At 47.9% G+C, this 24,083-nt stretch overlaps 2 protein-coding genes across 8 annotated transcripts in view; both read right to left on the reverse strand.

Moving 5' to 3' along the window:
* sorbs3 (sorbin and SH3 domain containing 3) overlaps positions 1-15,725 on the reverse strand; it is a 32,257-nt gene extending 16,532 nt beyond the window's left edge. For 3 of the 7 annotated variants that reach the window (XM_030358518.1, XM_030358522.1, XM_030358519.1), the window contains exons 1-9: positions 15,563-15,725; positions 4,660-4,727; positions 3,305-3,484; positions 2,879-2,951; positions 2,432-2,574; positions 1,988-2,051; positions 1,196-1,231; positions 1,005-1,092; positions 435-528 (exon numbers count right to left, since the gene is read on the reverse strand). In XM_030358518.1, coding sequence (XP_030214378.1) covers positions 435-528; positions 1,005-1,092; positions 1,196-1,231; positions 1,988-2,051; positions 2,432-2,574; positions 2,879-2,951; positions 3,305-3,484; positions 4,660-4,671 — 690 coding nt within the window. In that variant the 5' untranslated portion in view covers positions 4,672-4,727; positions 15,563-15,725. Of the gene's footprint in view, positions 1-434; positions 529-1,004; positions 1,093-1,195; positions 1,232-1,987; positions 2,052-2,431; positions 2,575-2,878; positions 2,952-3,304; positions 3,485-4,659; positions 4,728-10,519; positions 10,716-15,562 lie in introns of those variants that run through there. The other 4 variants (XR_003977085.1, XM_030358516.1, XM_030358520.1 and 1 more) reach the window with 3 other exon arrangements.
* Positions 15,726-19,979: 4,254 nt separating this feature from the next.
* LOC115546092 (E3 ubiquitin-protein ligase NEURL3) lies at positions 19,980-22,927 on the reverse strand. The gene is made up of 4 exons (XM_030359747.1): positions 22,760-22,927; positions 21,011-21,520; positions 20,636-20,779; positions 19,980-20,507 (listed from the first exon to the last, which is right to left on the reverse strand). Exons 1-4 carry the CDS (start codon positions 22,779-22,781, stop codon positions 20,359-20,361), a joined length of 825 nt encoding a protein of 274 aa, XP_030215607.1. The 5' UTR covers positions 22,782-22,927; the 3' UTR covers positions 19,980-20,358.
* Positions 22,928-24,083: the final 1,156 nt, after the last annotated feature.

Here is a 24,083-nt window from a genome sequence, read left to right on the forward strand (position 1 = left end):
AGAGGTGTGTGTTCACGGGGGATTACTCTGCGGTGCTCATGGGTAAGACGTCCTGGGCGCACTCTCCTCATCGGCTCAGAGAGGATGAACGTTTCAGACAGTCGAACATCGCTATGGTTCATGGTCACTAATGAAATATGTTATCCTTCTAATACCTTTTTCAAACACAGAGGAACTAAATCCCGTCTGATCCCGTCAGCAGCTCTGAGGGAAATACTCCACCACACACACACTCTGTAAATCCACACAAAGCGTTTGAATGCTTGTGTTTATCCCGAATCAGAGAGCAAATAAAAGGTGAACTAACACACAAACGCGCTATGAACCAACGCATGAAATATTAAATACATTTAATCAAAAGTTGTTTTGGTCAAGTAGTTTCTCAAATTGTTTTTTATTTAAAGACTGTTGATGTGTGGATGGCTGAGCGTTACCTGATGATGGTTTTCGACGGTGGTGGTCCTTCCAGGCTCAAAGTCAAAGATACTCCTGGGCTGAGGGGTGGCTATAGAGTCTATATCCTCCGTCCTAACACACAAACACACACACACACACACACAGACACACACACACACACGACAAATACACACACACACACACATGCATGCATACACATACATACACACACACACATGCACACACACGTGCACACACACGCACACACAAAACATGAACGCATGCAAAAAAAAACACACTCACACACACATAAAAGATGGGCAGTCACATTACTCAATTTTTTTTTACCTTTTTCTATTATACATTGTTTTTCTATGAGCTTTCTATTTTCTTTGACGCATTATCTTATCTTATATTGGTTAGAATAAATTGAATGCAAATTGCAAACCATTTAAATAAAATGAAATAACCTCTATTGTTCAATGAACAATGTTTAATCAAATTTAAATAAACACAATGTGTTCCATACATTTTATTTTATTAGATTTAATAAATTGAATTGTATTCAATTTAATTAATTGAATATAATTTTGTGTCATTGGTCGTACCAGTCTGGCAGGGCTCCATGGGGGGTCAGTCTGAACAAGTCTGTCTTCTGTGAGTCCCTCTCCTGGTCTGGACTGGCAGACTGGATCCCTGGCAATCAGATCACCCACAAGACAACGAGCTGGACGTCAAACACATCACGCAACATCACAATAACACCATGCACCGTCTGAGCTGCCTGCTCCCCACTTACGTTCTGTGATCCAGCTCTCAGACTCCAGGTCAGATTCTGGGGAACAGAGGAAGACATGAGGCTTTGCTCAGGAAACGGATCAGATACATGAGCTCTATGCTGGATTCACTGCTAGACGCGTCAGCTCAACTCAAGTCATCCCGACACATATATATATATATATTTATATATATATATTTATATATATATATATATATTGTAGCTTGATAACATTCTTCAATAATATTAAAATAGAATTGGAGTTTAACCTTTTGACTAAATGAAATGTCTTGTAAAGCTTTACATATTCAAATAAAAACAGGAAGCAAACATTCAAACACTCATTTTTAACAGAGGCAGAAAAAACAAATGGAACCAGAATGAGATATGAAAGCCTCAAAGTGAGAACAGTTACACTATGTTGGTCCTTAAACACCCAGCAATAAGATAAATGAACTGTTAAAGATGAATAGAAGGAGAGGACATCTATCAGTTATTTGCTCTGGGATCAGATTCATAGTACTGGACTTTGAAGGAAAGGGATTCTCATTGGAGGACCGATGGAGTGTGTAATATGTATGGGAAGAGGAGGAGGTGAAGGAATTGGAGGAGGTGAAGGAGGAGGTGGAAGAGGAGGAGAAAGAGGTGGAGAAAGGGGAAGAGGAGTAGGAGAGGAGAGAGTAAAGGGAGGAGGAGAAGAAAGAGAAGGAGCACTAGGAGGAGGAGATCAAAGAGGAGGAGGGGGAACAGAAGAGGACGGAGGAGAAAGAGAAGGAAGAGAAGGAGGAGCAGGAGTAGAGGTAGTGGCTGTACCTTCTGGCTTCCTGTGGATCTGCCGGAACATGCTCTTGTACCATTCCCTGGGCTTGTTCACACTCTGGGAGGAAGGACAGAGGGTTCAGCGGGTAAACAGGTACATAACACAGAAAGGAGAAGGAAGAGGAAGATGAGGGCCAGGATAATGGGGTGGAGGTGTGCTTGAGGAAGGAGTATACATATATTCTCCCTGGCACATTCCTAAGCAATATGGTGGCTGGTGTTTGCAAGAGAGTGATGTAGACGATGGTTATGACGAGGCCCATGATGTGTGCGTGTATATTTGTGCGTGTAGGTTCCTGTGTGCATGCTGTGTGTGTGTGTGTGTGTGTGTGTGTGTGTGTGTGTGTGTGTGTGTGTGTGTGTGTGTGTGTGTGTGTGTGTGTGTGTGTGTGTGTGTGTGTGTGTGCCTGCATGCGTGTGCATGTGTGTGTGTCTTACTGTTCTGGAGGCGATGGGCATGCCTGTTTCGTCCACAGGTCCGATCCCCTGGAACTTGATGAGCCTCTCCTCCCTGGTTGGCTCAGACCGGCGAGGCAGAGTGGCCCCGCCCCCTGCCTGCACCCCATTGGTCAGCCCCCCTTCTGAGGGGATCCAAACAAGACTGTTTAGCCACTCACATGTCAAGGTTAATACAGAATGGACAAATACAAGACTTGTCCTCTGGCAAGCAGTAGAGTAGGGTAGGTGACAAGTATTATTCAGTAACACAGTAATTATCCACGTTGACATACAATAACTGATACCAGAAGACTAACAAATAAGACGGATAGTGTCTCTCCTTTCAAGTTCTACATCTCTCTAGGAAACAGCAGGCCCTGGACTGAACCCTTGTTAACGTGCTGTAAAGGAGGTGGTTAACCTGACAGGCTGTTGACAGGAGCTCACCGTGAGTCTGGGCAGGGCCGTAGTAGGATCCGAAGCTCAGTGTGTTGACACCGCCCCCGTTCATCTCTGAGTCCTTCATGAGAACATACACCACCATCACTCAGGGTTTATGAGCATCGGAAACAGTTTCACCTCATTCTTGATGCTAAACATGAAATATGTCCCTTCACTGCAGTTTCACATTTTTTCCCCGTTGTTTAACATTTTCTCGACAGGACTAAGTGATTCAGCTCTAAAATCCATTTGAGAGTGGGTGGATGTGTTTTATTCTCCAGGGAAAAAGTCGACTAGAGAAGTTTCAGTTTTTTTGGAAATCACGGCCGCTATCCCACATGTAGCACGCCACGTGTCCACCAGGGGGCACCCTCGTACACTGAACTCTTGAACTCGACTGTTGTGTGCACCTGATGTGAGAGGGGGGCTTGCCTTGTGTTCCCCTGAGGGCTGTCTGGCAGAGCGGAAGGGGCTCAGCGGAGGGGTGGGCAGCCCGGGGGAGATGACCACCAGCTCAGGAGACGTCAGGAGCTGCTGCTGATGACCCGAAGACCCTCCGTCTCCGGAGTACCTGGTCTGTGAGCCGTCGCTGTGGTCCACCGCTTCCACTCGCTACACAAATCAGGACGGTAGAATAAATGAATGAATAAATGAACGAGTCAATGAATGGATTAACAGCCAGGCCCCGGTGAGTCCCCATCTCTCTGGGGGGTCCCGTGCCGGTCTGGGAGCTGTGTTATGGAGATCACTGGCCCCTGGGGGGGAGATGCAGACGAAAAAGGGGCGGTCATTTATTTAAATCAGGAGCGCGGTCCCGCCCCCTGGACGGTCTCTCTCGCGGGGACGGTAGAAAGGGCTCATTCAAGGTGCAAGACCGGGTCAGTGAAACAGGAGAGGCCCATTATGTGCCCATAACTCCCTATTCATCGGTGCTGGCCTGTTCTCAAGCCAGGGGGGTGGGGGCGATGGGAAGGAGGGGGAGGGGAGGAGTGGGCGGGGCGTCGACGGGTCGGGTGAAGGGTCGTTTAATGTCAACTCCAAAGACCAGCAGCGCCGGCCGTTCTGAAGCTCCTCGTCTCCTTCTCCCTGTGTGCTCCCTCTGTTGCCGTGGAAATTGTTACACGCCCCCCCACCCCCTGTTGTTTTTTCATGATGGTTAGAGTACTGTGTGTGTGTGTGTGTGTGTGTGTGTGTGTGTGTGTGTGTGTGTGTGTGTGTGTGTGTGTGTGTGTGTGTTTGTGTTTGTGTGTGCATGTGTGTGTGTGTGTGTGCATGTTTGAGTGTGTTTGTGCTTGTGTGCGTACGTGCATGTGTGTGCTTGGTGCATGCGTATGTGTGTGTGTGTGTGCGCGTGTGAGTTTGTGAATGTTTGCGTGTGCTTGTGTGTTTGTGTGTGTTTGTGTGTGTTTGTGAACGTTTGCGTGTGTGTGTGTGTGTGTGTGTGTGTGTGTGTGTGTGTGTGCGTGTGTGTGTGTGTGTGTGTGTGTGTGTGTGTGTGTGTGTGTGTGTGTTTTGTGGAGACTTGGGGAACGAGTGGGAGCTCAGATGCCTAATGACTTCACTTTATCAATGATGTCATTCCTACGGCATCTCATATAACATATCTTTATTTGGCTGGAGATGCAGGAAATATGAACGTGTGCTGCACTGGATCCACCTCCTCTGGGAGGCATTTGAAGTTCCAGCCCAGAAGTTCACTTCATAGTCTTTGAAACCTTTTTCAAACCTTCTAAGGAGCAAATAGGCTAAACAATGCATGAATGAAAAGGGATGGGAGATGGGTTTACCTGAGCCTGCATGGCATCGGTTATCTACTGCCTGGTACGAAGCAGCGTGGGTTCCACCTCACCAGCTTCTGTCAGATCAAACAAAACATCCACATTTTTGTCTTTACTATGGAGATATAGGGTAGTTGTAATGTATTCCTAGGATAACTGAGCCATCCTTACTGGGAGGATTACAAACTGGCTTACTGTTTGTTGACTAAACAAATTGCAACCCATCAATCCAGCTCCTGGATTCACTGACATGTTGTTATTATTGCGAAATTCCTTAATAGGCTCTATTTCTATCTGCCTTAGCTTAAACATACATACGCTTGCTCCACTATCATTATAGCATACCGAGCTGCTAGGTCTGGCCCATGGAAAGGGCTGGAGCCACGCTATGGGATTCTGTGTTCGCTTCCCTTCAAAGCATATAGTGACGCATATCGTGGCACTTGTTTAGGTTGAAAACAGAAGGCAGATGCGCTTGGTATGCACTTGGTCATGATGATGTAGAGGAGATCTTTCTGTTTAGCTGCTCGCTAAACTACAGACGCTGTAGTTCACTGAGGTACCTTATTTAGCATCTATTTCCCCGTTGTCAAAATATTTATCCTCTTCCAGAGTTTAGTCTGAATCAGCCTGCCTTGATACGTATCAGTGGCAGGTCGTGAATTGCAGATCTGTTTTTGTTTACGCAGAATCCATGGTTTTCACTCGGTGCAGCATTGACATTGTGAGTCTTCAGCTAATGTATTCGGTGAAGAATTTTCTTCCCCTTATAGACTTTTCCTTGTGTTGTATGATAATCCTATGCTCGCTGAATCACCATGTGTTGTTATTCAGTCGCTCAGCATCACCAGTGCCCAGTCTCATCATCACATCAGTTTAATTCCCCATCTGTTACCAAGACGAAGGCCATCCAAAACAATGACTAAGACTCACATGTCTGCCACACTTTCCTCTGGAATGGATGACAGAAGGGAGTGAGAGAGACAGGGAGACTGAGATAGAGGAAACCAGCCACTGTTAGCAGTGAGCTCAGCCCTTGATCCACAGCACCTTGGATAACCTGATTAGGATGTTGTGCTTTGGCATCATGAGCATGGAGGTCTTTTACGAGGGAAGTCGTTTCCACTCACAGCTAAGATCCTGTCATAACAGAGTCACCATGGAAACACCCAGACCGGCCACTGTACAACTGCAAGCCCAGATCGCTGGTCTCTGCTTTCCTCCTGGAACAAATGATTGTTAGCCCAAGCCGGCATATTATTTTCCATTTTAGGACTCTGTGAAAGAATCCCTGGAGCACAAGAGACATGTTTTTTATCTGTCGTTAAGGGCAGTGAGTAAAAAGGTGCAGGAACTTGTAATCTATAGGATCAAGCAGAGGGTTGAGATGAAACGTAGGAACAATATGAGGCTCTCGATTTACAGGTCCATCCACAACGTAGGAACCAAGCGGGGCTGAGAACAGGCTGAACACTGACCAGTAGGGTTCTCCGATATCTGATGAGTTCATCATGTGGGCCTTACTGCAAACGTGATCATGGAGGCATGCACTATATTAAAGCAGGCAAAAACAATACGCACAAAACTTAACCAAACCAAACCAAACTAAAGATCATGTGCACATATTTCTTTATAAAACTAAATATGGAGTTTATGTGGTGAGAGGATCATTAAAGGTTAAGTAACAGCCAAGTCACCCATATCTGAGTCTGCACAACCTTATCAGCACCGTGTTTAATACGAAACAACAGGGGCACCGGTTGGCATTCCCAAAGTCCTCACTACTCACTCAATACAACAGCTCAAGGTTTCAATGAAGCAGCTTGACATCTGATAATCCACCCACGAATGTATGGACACTGTTGGAGTCTGTCACTCTAATAAGCCTATCTTGCTAGTCACAACACATTCAACTTGTGTACTTCACAGCATTTAAAACGAGCAGCCTTGGCCAACACACTCACCCCAGTAGGAAACTCCCAAAGGGCAAACAAAGGAGCTTTTTTCCGTTCTTGCACACACTGCTGCCCTCAGGCTCCCAGCTAACAGCAAATGAAAGATGTTGCATAGATGCCGTCACTGTGTCAGTTAAATGTCATAACGTCCATTATTACCAGAGAGAAAATACATGACATAATGTGATTCAGGCATGTAGAGACATGGACAGCACAAATGTCGTGACACAGCTTTGACATAAAAAATGAATACAGGAGAATGTGTGTCTGGCGAGTCCCATATGTTCTTGCATGGTCAGACATCCAATAATATCAGATGTAGGGATATTTGTATCTATCTCTCTCTTTCTAGCCTTTGACTGGATTAAATAACCTCATTCAGAACATCAGACCCGGGAAACGGGTGTAGAATACAATGAATGATTCACTTGGTTCGAGTATTCCAATCTTTTACAGATTGTTAAAATATGGTCAGTTCTACAGCACTGGCATTCAAGTGGAGGAGTACATCCAAACATGCCTCTTTATGGTATCAACGTGTCTTTATGGCTGGATTAAATATCTTACACGGAAATCCTTCTGTGTGTCTGTAAATATTCCACGCGAAACATCCTGCCTAATAAGGGGACATCTGCGTAGATATCTGAATACCCAAAGGAGATCAACAGGTCTCGCAGGAGTTTGAAGCAGATGCATTCCTGCCTGACTCCTGCCTCTTTAGCAACAGCCTAAAGCCTAAGCATGGGGGGTCTGTACCATTTATTCATATGGCAATACGACCAGTGCAAATACTGCTTTACAATATTCCTGTACCAATATCTATCCCTTACATATTCTATACTTTAAACTCTCTTTATGCCAGATAGTTGGATTAGCTGAACGAATATGCATCGTCATGCCAAATATCTTACAAGAATACAACTCTCTTCTCTAAATCGCAGAGGATGGCTGTCATTTCCTGTGGTCCTTATCTCAGTAAATAAAGGAAGGTCTTTGGTGACTTTTCACACAGTAGATACCCAACAGTCATCGAGGACCCATGCAAACAGATGACTCAGAGGGGGCTTCTCTCCCCTGCCTTTTAAGAGGCCCATTCAGCGTCAGACTCTAGCCCTGATGCCCTGATCCACTATGTACAACTCACAGCACATACACTGCTCCACCATGCTGGTCTCCGCCCTCATTGAGGGGACAGACCCTTGGTGAGTAATGGCCTTGTTGCAGAGCTATGTTACTCTGCAGACCGGACATCTCATCACGGGTGAGTGGGTTGACAGTGAATGAGGAACCATGGGATTCTGGGTGGAGGAGTTGTGGCTGCTGAGTCAGTCAACAGCTGCAGCAGCAGGCCAGCGAAACCCCACCACACCCTGGTGGATCCTGGGAAATCAATGGGAGGCTTCCGTCCCTCTGAATAGCAGCATGTGTGCGAGCCTTAGTCCGGGGGAAGAATGAAAACAAGTGTGTGTCTGATGTCAAAGACAAGCATTTGATCCGTTAACCTGTTTTTTTCTTGGAGAGCGGTAGATGTAGCAGTTAGCGATGGCTATATCTGCTCCATTCGGTTCTGGGCTGAGAGCTGAGAACTTCTTAGCACCGGGACTTTTTTGGGATGTTGTGTGATTTATACCAACTACCCTCCAGTCTCCCCGTTCTAACCCGCCCCGGTATAGTCCGAGAGAAGGGGGTGTACAGAGTCTTTATGAGGCTGGGGGGCTGGCCTGAGATGACCTCTCTCTGCCCTGCGAGAGAAACAGAGCGGCTGGCATTGTTCTGTCTCGGAAAGAATACCTCTAAGACAACCGTGAGGTCAGTTTAATGAATAACCGTCAGAGTCACAGCAGTAGAAACCCCTGACCTCCTGTCAGCTGCAGTGTCCACTCTCAAAGCAGCAGGAAATGATATACTGATCTCTGGTCAGAGGAAGCAATAAGCTGCTGGCAGATTTATCAAAACGAGTGATCACTTCATGGTAACACACTGACGACTTAGATCACACAATATCCTTGAAGTGAACATGAATTAAAACGGTTGACTGTGTTATCTAACGTTTTCTGTAATATTGTGCGGGGTTGTAACAAGCAGACCAGCCGTGTTAATAATTGACCGGATAAGGCAGTCAACCGCGGTAGGTTCCAAGGGGTTCCAAGTCCCGGCCATATACTTTATTCCTCCAGCCAGGACACGATTGTTCTCACCAACTGTTGTGTAGTTTGACTTCTACGGAAATATTAAATGACAGAGTTGTCAAGCTAAAGTCAACACATCGAGATCCTTCTTCGACCTGTTCTCATGATGACCAATCCCTGGCTGACATCTGGGATGTTTAATCGTCTAATCAAAACCCGGCACGCCATGTCTCTCCCGATGAGTTACATAAGAACCTCATAAAACTGAAAACATTTGAATAAATCACCTGACCGAATACAGAGTGTAATCACAAACAAACCTGGCCCAAATAACGAGGAAACTTGAAAATGTAGCGGTGAGTCAGTGAGCAAGCACGCAGGGCGAGAGGGGAGAGATGGGTGAGGGGGGAGAGAGAGGGAGGGAGGGAAGGGAGAGGGGAGAGAGAGAGAGAGAGGAGAGAGGGGATCAAGGGGAGAGAGGAGAGAGAGAGAGAGAGGAGAGAGGAGAGAGAAAGGAGAGAGAGGAGAGAGAGGGGAGAAAGGGGAGCGAGGGGAGCGAGGGGAGAGAGAGGAGCGAAAGACGAGAGAGAGAGGAGAGAGTGAGGAGTGAGGGGAGCAAGGGGAGAGGCGAGAGAGAGGGAGAGAGAGGAGAGAGGGCGGCCATTGGGGGTCGATCCCGGTCTCCTTCCTGGCCCGCCGTGTGAAGCTTGGCAGACGTGTGAACAAGGAGATGGAGACACCATACAAGGCCTTGGAGCAGCAACAGTGTGATTGGTGTAGTTATTGGGGGGATACGCACATTTATCAGCAGGGAACTATTTCACCTCCTTGTATGGCGATCGCTCAGTCACAGGGAGGGGTTGTCGGGGGTGTTGGAGTCCAGGAACTCCTTGTCAATGAAGACGCAGAGAGGGAGCGCTCTGCTTGGCTATCTCTGTACATCACCCTGTCTAGGGGCGCGGCCGCCAGGACACAGGGGAAGTGAGATTCACGGCTCACACTGTTTCAACTACTGTATCGGTGTTGTTATGATCACCATACAGTCATAGTTCTGATCTGGAAACCCATGTGTAACAAACCACAGCGCCTGTACGCCTGTCATCATGCATAGGGGAGATGGCGGTCGCCTGGGGAGATCTATGAGGTTGGGCGGGGGGACCTTTGCTAATATCACAAAGGCAATCAGAGCAGAGTGTGGAATTCAAGATGACAGTCTCTTAGTGATGGTTGGCCTGCCATCGTGGGCCATGGGGCGGTGTCCCTATAGGAGTCAGTGTTGGTACACACCTCTCCGCTGGATGAGTTAGAGCAGAGAACCCAGCTGCCTTGCATCGTTGCAAAACAGAACCATTGTGCAGGACTTCCGATTCAGTTGCAGAGAAAACACACACAAAAAAATGTCCGTTCCTTGTCCCTGCTGTAAGAGAGGGAATCTTCCCATGTAGGAGACTTCTGACGTTGACATGAAGCCAGAGTTGAATAGGATCTCTCGCCCCTGAAGGACAGTTTCAGCATGCAGAGCAGCAGCACAGAAGAGAGCAGGGCTAAGTAAGGACTTAAGTCAAGTGCACTTGGGTTAACTTGACGCCCACTGTTTCTATATCTCATCGGTACTGATGTGAATGTCTGGGAAAGACCTCTAATCCTGATAATCTTTACATGAAGCCCCTGGTAGTCTGTCATGTTGCTCAACCAGCTGTCCAATAAACGTGTAAAAAAACACAGATCACAGATTACAACAGCGTCATAAAAGAATGCAGTTGTACAGTAAAATGTGCAACTCACCGAAGAACAGCCCAGAAGTAACGACTCCACAGCGCTAAGCAACTCTCAGAGTACACAACCTAACGTGTTGTTCACCGGACTGTTAGCACTGTTGCTCTCTCTCTCTCCCTCTCTCTCTGCCTCTCTCACCACTCGCTTGGCCTGTGAAGGACTTCCCGGTTGACAGGCATCGCCATAGCAACGTTCAGGGCCCCGTTTCAGAAAGGCACCTTCCCCTTGGCTTGTCAGCCCTTGAGGGGGGGGGGGGGGTCCTCCTTCAGCAGAGGGCCATTGTTGAGATTAGGTGATATTTCACAGTGCAGGGTCCGGCCGCAAATAGTCCATCACCTCCGCGCTGACCACTGAATGTACACCACCCCCGTTGCCCTGCTCACTCTATCACGCTCCCTTCACTGCCTGCTCCCCTTCCATTGTGTGTGTATTTGGGTGTTTGTGTCTGTGTGTGTGTCTGTCTGTTTTTGTGTGTGTGTTTGTGTTGTGTTTGTGTGTATTTATGTGTGTGAATGTGTGTGTCTGTGTGTGTGTGTGTGTGTGTGTGTGTGTGTGTGTGTGTGTGTGTGTGTTTGTGTGTGTGTGTGTGTGTGTGTGTGTGTGTGTTTGTGTGTGTTTGTTTGTGGTGAAGAGACACAGAGGCCAGGTCTGTTTTTTGTGTGTGAATGTGTGTGTGTGTGTGTGTGGGTGGGTGTTTTTGTTTTGTGTGTGTGTGTGTGTTTGGGTGTGGTTTTTTTGTGTGTGTGTGTGTGTGTGTGTGTGTGTGTGTGTTTATGTGTTTTTTGTGTGTGTGTGTGTGTGTGTGTGTGTGTGTGTGTGTGTGTGCGTGTTTCTGTGTGTGTGTCATTTTTGTGTGTTTATGTGTTTTTGTGTGTGTATGTGTGTGTGTGTGTGTGTGTGTGTCTGTTTGTGCGTGTGTGTTTGTGCGTGTGTGTGTGTGTGTGTGTGTTTGTGTGTGGGTGTCTTTTTTGTGGTGCAGACACAAAGATGTCCCTGGCTTGTTTCAGGGACAAGGGGGGGAGATGGGAGCTCTCTAAGTTCCGGAACGTTATGGAAGCTCTCCGACTCATTAGAGTTGGATGCGGTCCCCATCGACTAAGTCTGGAGCCTCTCAGACCCAGTGTGGCCCTCATGGAAAAACCTGCCTCCCTTGAACCACTCCATACACACTTCTATCAGGGCACCCACCCTCCAGAGTTTGGGGTTGAAATTTAGGGAAATGTTATCTTCCTTTCACTGTATTTCACTGACCCATGCTCAATGAAACATTTGTGAGGAGTTAGAAACTTTCTTCCTTAGAGCCTGGTTCAGCAGCTGATGGCTTCCAGCAGGTCGCTAGAACATTGGAGGTGTTTTAACGGACACACCAAATAAACCAACCAGCACATTTACACATTCTTTAGAGAGAGAGAAACAGGGCTTTCCTGTTTGTCCCTCTTATGAAAACAAGCCATGCCACGACTCATCCTGAAGAGCTGATGGCCTTGTTTGGACTCTTGAGTCTGTCTGCTCTTTTCTGATAAACCTGCTGCCAGATTTACAAGGTCCATAAAGTCAACGATAAACACCTTCCAACATCTGCTTTAATCACTCCCCTGATCCTCGTGATCAGGTCAAGGGTGAGAGAGAGAGAGAGAGAGAGAGAGGAGAGAGAGAGAGAGAGAGAGAGAGAGAGAGAGAGAGAGAGAGAGAGAGAGAGAGAGAGAGAGAGAGAGAGAGAGAGAGAGAGAGAGAGAGAGAGAGAGACAAAGACAGAGAGAAGGAGAGAGGGAGAGAGAGAGAGAGGGAGAGAGAGAGAGAGAGAGAGAGAGAGAGAGAGAGAGAGAGAGAGAGAGAGAGAGAGAGAGAGAGAGAGAGAGAGAGAGAGAGAGAGAGAGAGAGAGAGAGATAGAGAGACAGAGACAGAGACAGAGACAAAGACAGAGAGAAGGAGAGAGGGAGAGAGAGAGAGAGAGGGAGAGAGAGAGAGAGAGAGAGAGAGAGAGAGAGAGAGAGAGAGAGAGAGAGAGAGAGAGAGAGAGAGAGAGAGAGAGAGAGAGAGACAGAGAGAGAGAGACAGAGACAGAGACAGAGACAGAGACAGAGACAGAGACAGAGACAGAGAGAAGGAGAGAGAGGGAGAGAGAGAGAGAGAGAGAGAGAGAGAGAGAGAGAGAGAGAGAGAGAGAGAGAGAGAGAGAGAGAGAGAGAGGGAGAGAGAGAGAGAGAGAGAGAGAGAGATAGAGAGACAGAGACAGAGACAAAGACAGAGAGAAGGAGAGAGGGAGAGAGAGAGAGAGGGAGAGAGAGAGAGAGAGAGAGAGAGAGAGAGAGAGAGAGAGAGAGAGAGAGAGAGAGAGAGAGAGAGAGAGAGAGAGAGACAGAGAGAGAGAGACAGAGACAGAGACAGAGACAGAGACAGAGACAGAGACAGAGACAGAGACAGAGACAGAGACAGAGACAGAGAGAAGGAGAGAGAGGGAGAGAGAGAGAGAGAGAGAGAGAGAGAGAGAGAGAGAGAGAGAGAGAGAGAGAGAGAGAGAGAGAGAGAGAGAGAGAGAGAGAGAGAGAGAGCTGTGTGTTTGTGTGCCCTGGCCAGATCCAGCCTGGAATCGAGTTAGTCAGCTCTTTCTTAATAATTCAGAGGTCTGGCCTGTTGAGTGAGACTCAGGCACACAGATCTGTTCAGCGGACCAGACTGCTGGTTGAGCAGGCCACTGGGGAGGCAGTGATGGAGGCCACAGAGCCAGGGCATGGGGTGGACCCCCACCCCCCGCTGAGTCACATCTGACACCCCGTCACTCCTAGCCTGAACAGAGGAGGGTGATTAGATCCACGATCCTCATGTTCTCATCTCAACAAACCCAACCACACCCTCAGACCCGCGTGTGTGAGTCATACGTCTATGCAGAAGACGAGAAGGACCACGGATCTTCTAGAGGGAACAATAGACGCATGTTCCACCACATGGCCCGGCCGGGATACCACCGGCTCACTGAGATGAACAAGCGCATTCCATCGCGGCCCTCACCCTGTCAGGCCCTGCCCCCAGTGCAGCACGCTGTCCATTGTCTGGCCCCAGTGAGGGACGGAGGTATGCACCAGCGTGTCCCTCTGCACAGTCTCATTAAACGCTCCGGAGGCCAGAGATTCCTGCGAGGGTGTCGCACACCGCCGTGACACAAATGGTTTACGTGATTACTACTGCATCGCTTGGACCTCATTACCACCCCCCCCCCCCCCCCCCCCACCACCACCAACCCCCCGCGGGAAGGCCTTCACTCGGAGGAAGTCATCGGAGCTCAGGCGTCGAGGGAATTAATGAGGGAGGAGATGGCTAGCACCCCCCTGCCCAACCCTCCCCCTGCCCCCCAAAATCTCTCCTCTGAACTCCTCCCAGAAGAAGGTCCTCATCTCGGCTGTTTAAAGAAGCAGGCTCTGGGTCGTCTCCAGTAAGCTCACTGCCGTGTGGCGCTCAGAGGCGTCCCGCGGACGCACCCGAGTTTACTCTACCGGTAAACAACATTCTGGAGAGGGAGGGAGAGAGAGAGAGGAGAGGGAGGGGGGAGAGAGAGAGAGAGAGAGAGAGAGAGAGAGAGAGAGAGAGAGAGAGAGAGAGAGAGAGAGAGAGAGAGAGAGAGAGAGAGAGAGAGAGAGAGAGAGAGAGAGAGAGAGGAGAGGGAGGGAGGGGAGAGAGAGAGAGAGAGAGAGAGAGGAGAGAGAGAGAGAGACAGAGAGACAGAGAGAGACAGAGAGAGACAGAGAGGCAGAGAGGCAGAGAGGCAGAGAGAGACAGAGAGAGACAGAGAGAGACAGAGAGGCATAGAGGCAGAGAGGCAGAGAGAGACAGAGAGAGAGAGAGAGAGAGAGGAGAGGGAGGGAGGGGAGAGAGAGAGAGAGAGAGAGAGACAGAGAGAGACAGAGAGAGACAGAGAGAGAGACAGAGAGAGACAGAGAGAGACAGAGAGGCAGAGAGGCAGAGAGAGACAGAGAGAGACAGAGAGACAGAGAGAGACAGAGAGGCAGAGAGAGAGCATCCGTCTCCCAGGCCCATGAGGTCACTCTGCTGGTCAGAGAAGATAAACATCCCTGCTGAGACCAAACAGTATCCCTTCCCTTTGGGAGATACCACTTTCAACGTTGGTATCTCTACAGCCGCAGTGGGCTGAAGGTTCAATGTACCCGGGGACCAGCGACAGCCAGACCTTGATGGCCTGGTCTTGCTCTAAAGGGCTCTAGTCTGCAGTCCCAAACACAGCAGCGGAAACTGCCACTGAGGTCAAAGGTACCTCTGCTGAGGGGAGGTATTGCGCAAGCAAGGCAATCTTGGAGAAACGATGAAACCTGCTTCTAAACTGTAAACAACTTACTGTAGAACTGAACGAAACAGACCGGATAAAGTTAATATGGTACCACAGGACTAGAGCATGCACATAACAACAAGGACTATAACATATAACAACAACCAAGAGTAGAACATATAGCAACAGCCAGGACAAGGACATATAACACTAGCCAAGACTAGAACATATAAAAACAAGGACTAGAAAATATAACAACAACCAGGACTAGAACATGTAACAACAAGATCAGATTTATTACCACAACAACCAGGACCCACCCTGACCCCCCATCAGGCCGGGACCGGCACGTGTTTACTTAAAGCATATTTCCCTGAGCTGGGTTTCACAATATTCCAAATAAAAGATAAAATGAGTCGACTTAATACAATTATGAACCATTGCCACTCCTTACAAGTAGCTACACCATACAAACCTGTAATTCAATTCCCTTACACGTTCAACGTCATAAATTGACCCTCCAGGTTATAACCGTAAGTAGCAGACTTCACTTGAATAAAGAGTTAAAGTCAGACCGCTTTATGAGGCACAACACTTTGACAAGCCCTCAATGAAAATGAATGTAACGATATTGGTTTCATTGTATCGACGTGCTAATAATGTGTTCATAATAACGTGCTCATAACGCAAGCCTAGCGAAGTGTCAGTGACGGGCTGTCAGCCGGCGCGAGGCGCGGCGGGAACACAACAGGAGACGGGCGACGGTACTTACGACACAGCGCGAGACGAGGTGTCCGTGGTACCGCGGGAGCGGGAAGTGAGGAATGAGAAGGAAGGAGGGAACACTATTCTGCTCTCCAACTTTCTGGGTCCTATCCTTTTTCTCTGACTTAGCCTACTCACCCCTCTCTCTCTCTCTCTCTCTCTCTCTCTCTCTCTCTCTCTCTCTCTCTCTCTCTCTCTCTCTCTCTCTCTCTCTCTCTCTCTCTCTCTCTCTCTCTCTCTCTCTCTCTCTCTCTCTCTCTCTCTCTCTCTCTCTCTCTCTCTCTCTCTCTCTCTCTCTCTCTCTCTCTCTCTCTCTCTCCCCTTCCCTCCCTCCCCTTGCCAAACAGGACGTCTTTCATCTTAAGCGAGCGATTCACATTTTGAATGTTATACTGTATGGATACGTAGGCGTCGTACGTGTGGAGGGACGGTTGCCCGTGTGCGTGACTGAGTGCGTTTGTGCGTGTGAGTGTGTATGCTTGTGTTTGTGTGCGTGTGAGTGTGTGTGTGCGCGCGCGCGCGTGTGTGTGTGTGTGTGTGTGTGTGTGTGTGTGTGTGTGTGTGTGTGTGTGGTGTGCTTGAGTGTGTGCGTGTGCGTGGGGGGAACTCATCTGGGAGAAGACTGGGTAATAGTTTCCATCCACAGCTGTTAATAATACAGATTCCCATGCAGGCGTCGTTATCGCCCCCTACCGTTTAACAGGAACGACGAGCACGAGCAGTCCGACTCAGCAGAACGGCGCTAATTGACTGGCCTAGATAAAATGGTAACAGTTGGAATGACTCCGATAAGCCATTCAAACCACTAAATCATGGGCTGATTGGTGTTGAGTTTAATTGAAGCATTAGCAAAAATACATTGCTTGATTTAAATTGGGTACAGTGTAGGCCTACTCCAAGTCTAGACAGTAATTTAGACATAGGTGTGTACACCACGCATACACACAAACACGCATATACATACACATACACCCACACACGCACACAGACACACACACACACGCACATACATGCACACAGACGTACGCACGCACAGACCCACACACACACACACACACACACACACACACACACACACACACACACACACACACACACACACACACACACACACACACACACACACACACACACACACACACACACACACACAACCCCAGCCTAGTATTCCAGGTTTCCAAATGGAAAAAAATGGAAAAACAAACCCCAAGCAGTCTGATGAAAGTGAGCCTGTACCCTGACAGTATCAGAGGGGTCTTCAGAGCAGTGGCAATAGAGACAGGATTGCACAATAAACTTTTCCCCGTTATGGCGGGAATCGGCTTGGCACAAGGTCCATATCACTCCCAAGAATGGCACTGCCCTCCAAAACCAATATTAACATCTTGGCAGTTGAGATGCTAATCCAAAGGTCACATGACATCTGCATTTCATTCCCCTACACTACCAAACATGGTTCCTGGGATAGGCCTACGACATAGAATCAGCAGGGGACACTACAATATGCTCACTGATGGAGAGGAGATATGCTCCTAATTCCTCATCCTCATCCTCATCCTTATCCTCATCGTCATCCGCTTATCCGGTGTCGGGTCGCGGGGGGAGCAGCTCAAGCAGGGGGCCCCAGACTTCCCTTTCCCGGGCCACATTGACCAGCTCTGACGGGGGGATCCCGAGGCGTTTCCCAGGCCAGTGTTGAGATATAATCTCTCCACCTAGTCCTGGGTCTTCCCCGAGGTCTCCTCCCCACTGGACGTGCCTGAAACACCTCCCAAGGAAGGCGCCCAGTGGGCATCCTTGCCAGATGCTCGAACCACCTCAGCTGACTCCTTTCTAAGTAAAGGAGCAGCGGCTCTAATCCGAGTTCCTCACGGATGGCTGAGCTTCTCACCCTATCCCTAAGGGAGACGCCAGCCACCCTTCTGAGAAAACTCATCTCGGCCGCTTGTACCCGCAATCTCGTCCTTTCGGTCATCACCCTACCCTCATGACAATAGGTGAGGATAGGAACGAAGATCGACCGGTAGATCGAGAGCTTTGCCTTGCGGCTCAGCTCTCTTTTCGTAACAACGGTGCGGTGAAGCGAACGCAATACCACCCCCGCTGCTCCGATTCTCCGGCCAATCTCACGCTCCATAGTACCCTCACTCGCGAACAAGACCCCGAGGTACTTGAACTCCTTCACTTGGGCTAAGGACTCATTTCCTACCCAGAGTAAGCAATCCACCGGTTTCCTGCTAAGAGTCATGGCCTCAGATTTAGCGGTGCTGATCCTCATCCCAGCCGCTTCACACTCGGCCGCCAGCCGATCCAGTGAGTGCTGAAGGTCACAGGCCGATGATCCAATGAGGACCACATCATCTGCAAAAAGCAGTGACGAGATCCTCAGACCACCGAACTGCAACCCCTCCCCACCACGACTAGGCCTCGATATCCTGTCCATGTATATCACAAACAGGATTGGTGACAAGGCGCAGCCCTGGCGGAGACCAGCACCCACTGAGAACGAAACTGACTGGCTGCCGAGGACGCAAACACAGCTCTCGCTTTGGGAGTACAGAGATTGGATGGCCCTGAGGAGAGACCCCCTTACCCCATACTCCCGCAGCACCTCCCACAGTTTCTCCCGGGGGACCCGGTCATACGCCTTCTCCAGATCCACAAAACACATGTAGACCAGATGGGCATACTCCCAGGCCCCCTCCAGGATCCTTGCGAGAGTGAAGAGCTGGTCCGTAGTTCCACGTCCGGGGCGAAAACCGCATTGTTCCTCTTCAATCTGAGGTTCGACGATCGGCCGAACCCTCCGTTCCAGCACCTTGGAGTATACTTTACCAGTGAGGCTGAGAAGTGTGATACCCCCTAATTCAATCAGATTTATTTTTTTAATTCTGAAAAACTACCTTCTAGGTTGAATTTTTATATTTTGGTATGTGATTGTTAGCTTAGTTCAAATATCAGGCTACTTTCAATGTCTTACTGTACGTCCACACCAGGAGCGACCGCTTTGGTCGCTCACAAAGTTTCGCTGCGAATTTTTCTGTTCGCTTTGGTCGCTCAAGTCGCTCATGACGTACAATTCAATTATGCGGACGCATTTAAAGGAGCCGTATGCGTTTAGTAGGCCCTAAAGACAGCCATATCAAATAGTGAACTCTCCCATACACCTTGGCCATATTGCCGAGACGGTTTTGCTTGTTCGATAAAGTGCTTCGACAACAAGTAGGACAGTGATTCCCCCCAATACAAAAAAGATCCTAAAATGTAGGCTAATTACAACCGAGAACAAAAAACCCTGCGTGCTGTAGTAGTTAAAATATGTTTCACTGATCTGGATCTGCAAATCATGATCTGCACTCATTCGTCGCACTCAAACAAATAGACATTCGCGCACATGGCTAATTTGCATACGTGCACAGGACTGGTTGGCTCCGCAAGGCAAATAATGGAACATATCGATCTATCTAGGCTTTTCTGTCTATCTATCTATCAACGCGTGTCTAGTTTTAATGTGATGTATTGTGTGTATGTCCAGTCAGACTTGTTCTGTGTGGTCTTGTAGGCTACTGTCCTGTGTGGGCCGAACCACCTAAATGGATTCCCGACGATTTGTGTCGTTTGGTATTAATAAAGACTTGACTAGGCTTTCTATCTATCTAGACTAGATATATCCCTTGTCATTTATCCCTCGTCTTGTCGATTAGTTTGTTTATGTGACGATTTCAAAAACTTTTTTGGTTTTGTTTAAAGCATGCTACACGCGATTGGTTGGTTAGATTAGTGGCATGGAGAGCAAATTAAAATGATTCCCGCTTAAATACGAACGTTCTAGATGTAGCCTATAAATACTCCCGCTTATCATCACTTGATATCCAAACCACTACGGCGTTTCGATCTCTGAACTGAAAAGGGGTGGGTTCGTACAACACCGGGTGCCCAGTTACAGCCGCGATTAATACTTCAGCCGACATTTTGTTCAGTGAGTGAATAAAGGTAGGTAGGAACCAAAGTGCCTGCCGATGTTCCCTGGGATCCACGCAAGCGAAGAGCGTCTACATTCCGATTGGCTGTCAGTGTTTGGCCGCTGAAGCGAATAATAGTCATTTGCATAAAGTTAAAAAGTTTTCAACTTCTTTTTGACGCTCTGGTAGCTCAACTTCGGCCGCTGGTAGCGTTGGTCGCTTTGGTCGCTTTGGTCGCTCTTGCCCATAGAAAGTGAATGACTTCCGGCGATTTGGTCGCTCAATTCGCTTCTGGTGTGGACGGACAGTTACAGAAGCCTACAAGACTCCAACTCGAGGCATGAAGCGGCCTCACCGCAGTATAAGCGGTACAGAATCGCCCTCTAGTGGCTATAATGAATAATTGCATGAACAGACGGCTATTGAAGCGATTCTCTATCAAGTGGAGGCAGACAATATTGCTGTGTAAAAAACGTTTTTATAAAATAATGTCAGGTATAAAAGTAAATAAATAACAAAACATACAAATCTTAAAACAATACTAGATAAAAAAACAAGCAATACAATAAAAACGCTGTAGGCTTTTCGCATTTTCAGATATACGTTCTTAAACAAATATAAAATTTTGCCTATATACACAATGTACATTACGCATGATAGCCAATGGCCGAGGTTATCAGAATATTGTAAACATAGTTTTTTCAGCTGAGGGTTAACATTCCACAATTGCAGTTTCACAGGAGAATATTTATAACATTTGTCAAAGTAAGGGTTGCCCTCCCCCCGTGACGGATATGAAATGTGTGCTGGCGCGCGCGTGTTCGAGCGTGTGTCTGAAGCTTCAGATGGGCAGGCGGCAGAGAGGACAGGTTCCGATCTCGCAGATCACGCGGTCAGAGCACTGGAGACACAGACAGCGGTGACCACAGAGCAGAGTGGTGCTGGCCGGACACTGCATGCAGGCTACACACACCACCGCCCTCTCATAGTCTGTCAAGAGGAACAACACAGAGCAGAGTCAGTCATCCTGCAGTGAAAACATGAATCAGGCAGAACACACTCAAACAAAATATAGATACATTAGACGGGATCAACGATGTTGCTGTTTCTCTGCCTACCGTTCTTCCTCAGGTAACACACACAGGTCTTGTCCTTTGTACACAGGTCTTCCATGTCTCCGTCCTTCTCGTAGCCCTGCTGCTGGAGGGAGGAAGGAAGAGGGCAGGACCGACGGGTCCTCTGCGCCTGCTTCTTCTCAGAACCTGCAGAGAGAGAGCAGTCACGATAAATATCTTGTCCAGATAATAAACTGAAAGTAAGCTGAAAGAAGAGGAACAGGCTGCACCGCATTGTCAACTCTATCAAGCACAAAAGCTCACACACACACACACACACACACACACACACACACACACACACACACACACACACACACACACACACACACACACACACACACACACACACACACTCTCTAACGCACTCAATCTCACCAAGCAGGAGCACGGCGCAGGTCTGTCCGTAGACGTCCACCAGGGCCCACAGTGGCCGGCCGAGGTCCACTCCCTTCGCCAGAACGTGTCTCTTGTAGATCTTCGTCTTGCAGTACACCGTCCCGCCGTGGGACACCCAGAGCTTCACCACGGAGCCCGGCTGGCAGAAGGCCTCCGGTACGACATTGGCCCAGTGGCCCGCGATGTCTGTAAGGTCGGGAATGGCCATGGGGGCGGGGGGCAGCGCTCGGCTGTCGGGGGGCACGCTGGTGAAGCCCAGCCGCAGAGCCCCCCTCCAGTTGTCCGTCTGCTTCCTCACCTGGAGGGATACCTTCTCGCCCACACGCACGGGCCGGGAGCTGAAGGCCAGGCCGTGGTTGAAGGTGCACTCCATCCGGCGGGCCAGCCTCCGGCCCAGCCCCAGGCTGAGGTGGGCCCCCACAGCGGAGCCGTGGAAGGCTAGGGGCCCGAGGCAGAAGCAGCTGCAGCGGTGGCTCCTCTCCGGTGAGTCTGCAGGGGACAGGTGAAGGCCTGGGTCAACACTGAACCTGGACTGGTTTACAGGCCCGGGTCAACACTGAACCTGGACTGGTTTACAGGCCCGGGTCAACAGTGACACTGGACTGGTTTACAGGCCCGGGTCAACAGTGACACTGGACTGGTTTACAGGCCCGGGTCAACACTGACACTGGACTAGTTAACACTGCAGTTGTTTGAACTCTGCACACCGAAGACCTAACCACCCATATTCACACACACCGTACCTGGAATATCAAGGATCGACTCAAAACAAAAAAGAAACAAGGAGCCATTATACTTTGTAATGTTGTTTCAATAAAAAATATTCTTAGGAATTTGTTTTTTTAAATTCCAAAGTAAAAATATATGTAGGCTTCCAGTTTGTACTCAATTCAATTTAACCTTTGGCTCGCTCCTCCACAGACTTCATGTAAGTACACCTGTTTACTAATTAAGCATGGAGACAAATTACAAAATCTCTCACTTGTACTTAATGGAAAGGGAAAGAAAGACAGCCTCTGCCTCATGCTGTAATTACAATCATGTTGTTTATATGATCACCTACTAACCCTAAACATTTACATAGAATGACCCATACATAGAATGACCAATAATGGCATAACATTAACTCAAACATTACAAACATTACTATGTGCATATATACATTTATATATATTCATACTTTTGTGTCCTATACATTTTATATTTGTTCAGGGTTTTCATAAACCCAGCAATAAATATGAACAACCATGAAAACTGAAAAGAAAATCATTGTAAAACTAAAATTCAGTTCCTAATCCACACTCAAACCCAGAAACTAGACGCTAAACTAATTAATGACTGTGAACATTGAACTGACTTGAGGACCTGAACAGACAGACTATAAAGAAAAAGAAACAGAAAAAGGGGAAACAGGCGAATGATCGCCTGATCTCTGATCTGCTTCAGAGATCAGATCCTGTTTTGATCGGAGACACACAGGCTGACTGGGTGGTTTTGTTTACGTTTTGCGCTCCCGTCCACCTGCACGTCCGCAGGAGAAGACGGATATGAAATATCCACCACGCTCACAGTTATATGAGAACATCAGCTATTTTACAGGTTTTTAATATTTATTTTCTTCCCGAAAACATCTTATTTGTATAAAATAAATATTCGGAAAAACCCAGAGAGAGAGAGAGAGAGAGTGTGTTATAGTTATAAGGTGAAATAAATATAAAGTGTATTTACCAGAGTTCAGGTGAAGAGGCATCTTCAGGAATCACATTTGAAGGTCCTGATACTCCAAGGTCCGAAGATGAATTATGATCTGATGCCGGTTCAAATCCGTGGCAGGTTTGTATACCGAGGCAGGTTGTCGGTGATAGCACAACACTGCGACCCACGTGCGAGAGGGCGGGCCGGGGCGGGACTTGGAAAAATACAGGTTCAATGGCCAGACTTTACAGACCTTAGACTTTAAACACTATGCTCCATTATTCCATGATCCTCGCATGAGTCCTATATATATTTCTTAGATTGTGTTTGTGAGTTTAATGTAAATGAGATGAATGTGTGAATAATCAGATGAATAGGCCTATAAGCCTACATGCTGTAACGATGCACTGCAGGATTCTTCTGACGCGTCGCTTCTTGGCTTTCATTTAAAGGAAATCATGTGCCAAGTGTTGTGATACCAGATCCATGTCCTGGGAGGTTATTCAGATCATGGGAGGGGATCTAGTTGGGTTTTTTTCCATTCACATCGTTGTGAAAAAAGAATAATTGATGGGAATGCCCTCTGCGGGATTCTTCTGACGCGTCGCTTCCTTGCTTTCATTTACAAAAAATCACGTGGCAAGTGTTGCGTTACCAGATCCATGTCCTGTGAGGTGACTCAGATAATGGGAGGGGATCTAGTTGGGTTTTTTTCCATTCACATTGCTGTGATAAAAAGTAATTGATGAAAATGCGCTCTTCAGGATTCTTCTAACGCATCGCTTCCTTCACAGAAAATCACGGGGCAAGTGTTGCGTTTCCAGATCCATGTCCTGGGAGGTGATTTAAGTCATGTGAGGTGATCTAGTTGGGTTATTCTCCCTTCCGATAGTTGTTCTTCTGATAGCATATTAGGAAAATATTAGGATAATGGAAAATTTCAGGACACACTACTTTAGGGTCAATAGAATACTTTAGACAATGTGTGCCAGTGAAACCACAAATTCTGATGAGAAGAATAGGGACGCACACCAATTGTGAGGAAATCTGGAGGAGCTATATTTCTATTTGGTTTGAGTGACCTCATATCTTCTTCGAGAGTATGTGAACCATATAAAATGCTTCCACGCCTATAGGCCGATAATACCTGAGTTGTAGGTCAATATTTATTCATTCAAGTGGAACATCATCCTTCAGATGCTCATGAGGAACCAGTTCAGACAGATGCGTTCCTGATCAGACAGATGCGGTCCTGATCGTGTCGTGTCAGGAGGTCCAGCGTTGAATCACCGAAGGATTACATCATCACTCCTTTTACGATTTCCCTGGCATAGAAAGTCCCTAAAACCCCTTGCAT

Source organism: Gadus morhua, chromosome 6 (genome assembly GCF_902167405.1).
Source record: "Gadus morhua chromosome 6, gadMor3.0, whole genome shotgun sequence".
NCBI lineage: Eukaryota > Metazoa > Chordata > Actinopteri > Gadiformes > Gadidae > Gadus > Gadus morhua.

Bases quoted from the DNA above. Each gene is read 5' to 3' on its own strand.
- LOC115546092 (XM_030359747.1), bottom strand. From the start codon at position 22,781: ATGCCTCTTCACCTGAACTCTG. The intron at 20,780-21,010 runs GTGAGATTGAGT...CTCTCTCTGCAG, and splicing joins CTGCGCCGTGCTCCTGCTTG to GTTCTGAGAAGAAGCAGGCG. The intron at 20,508-20,635 runs GTAGGCAGAGAA...TCCTCTTGACAG, and splicing joins GTGTTACCTGAGGAAGAACG to ACTATGAGAGGGCGGTGGTG.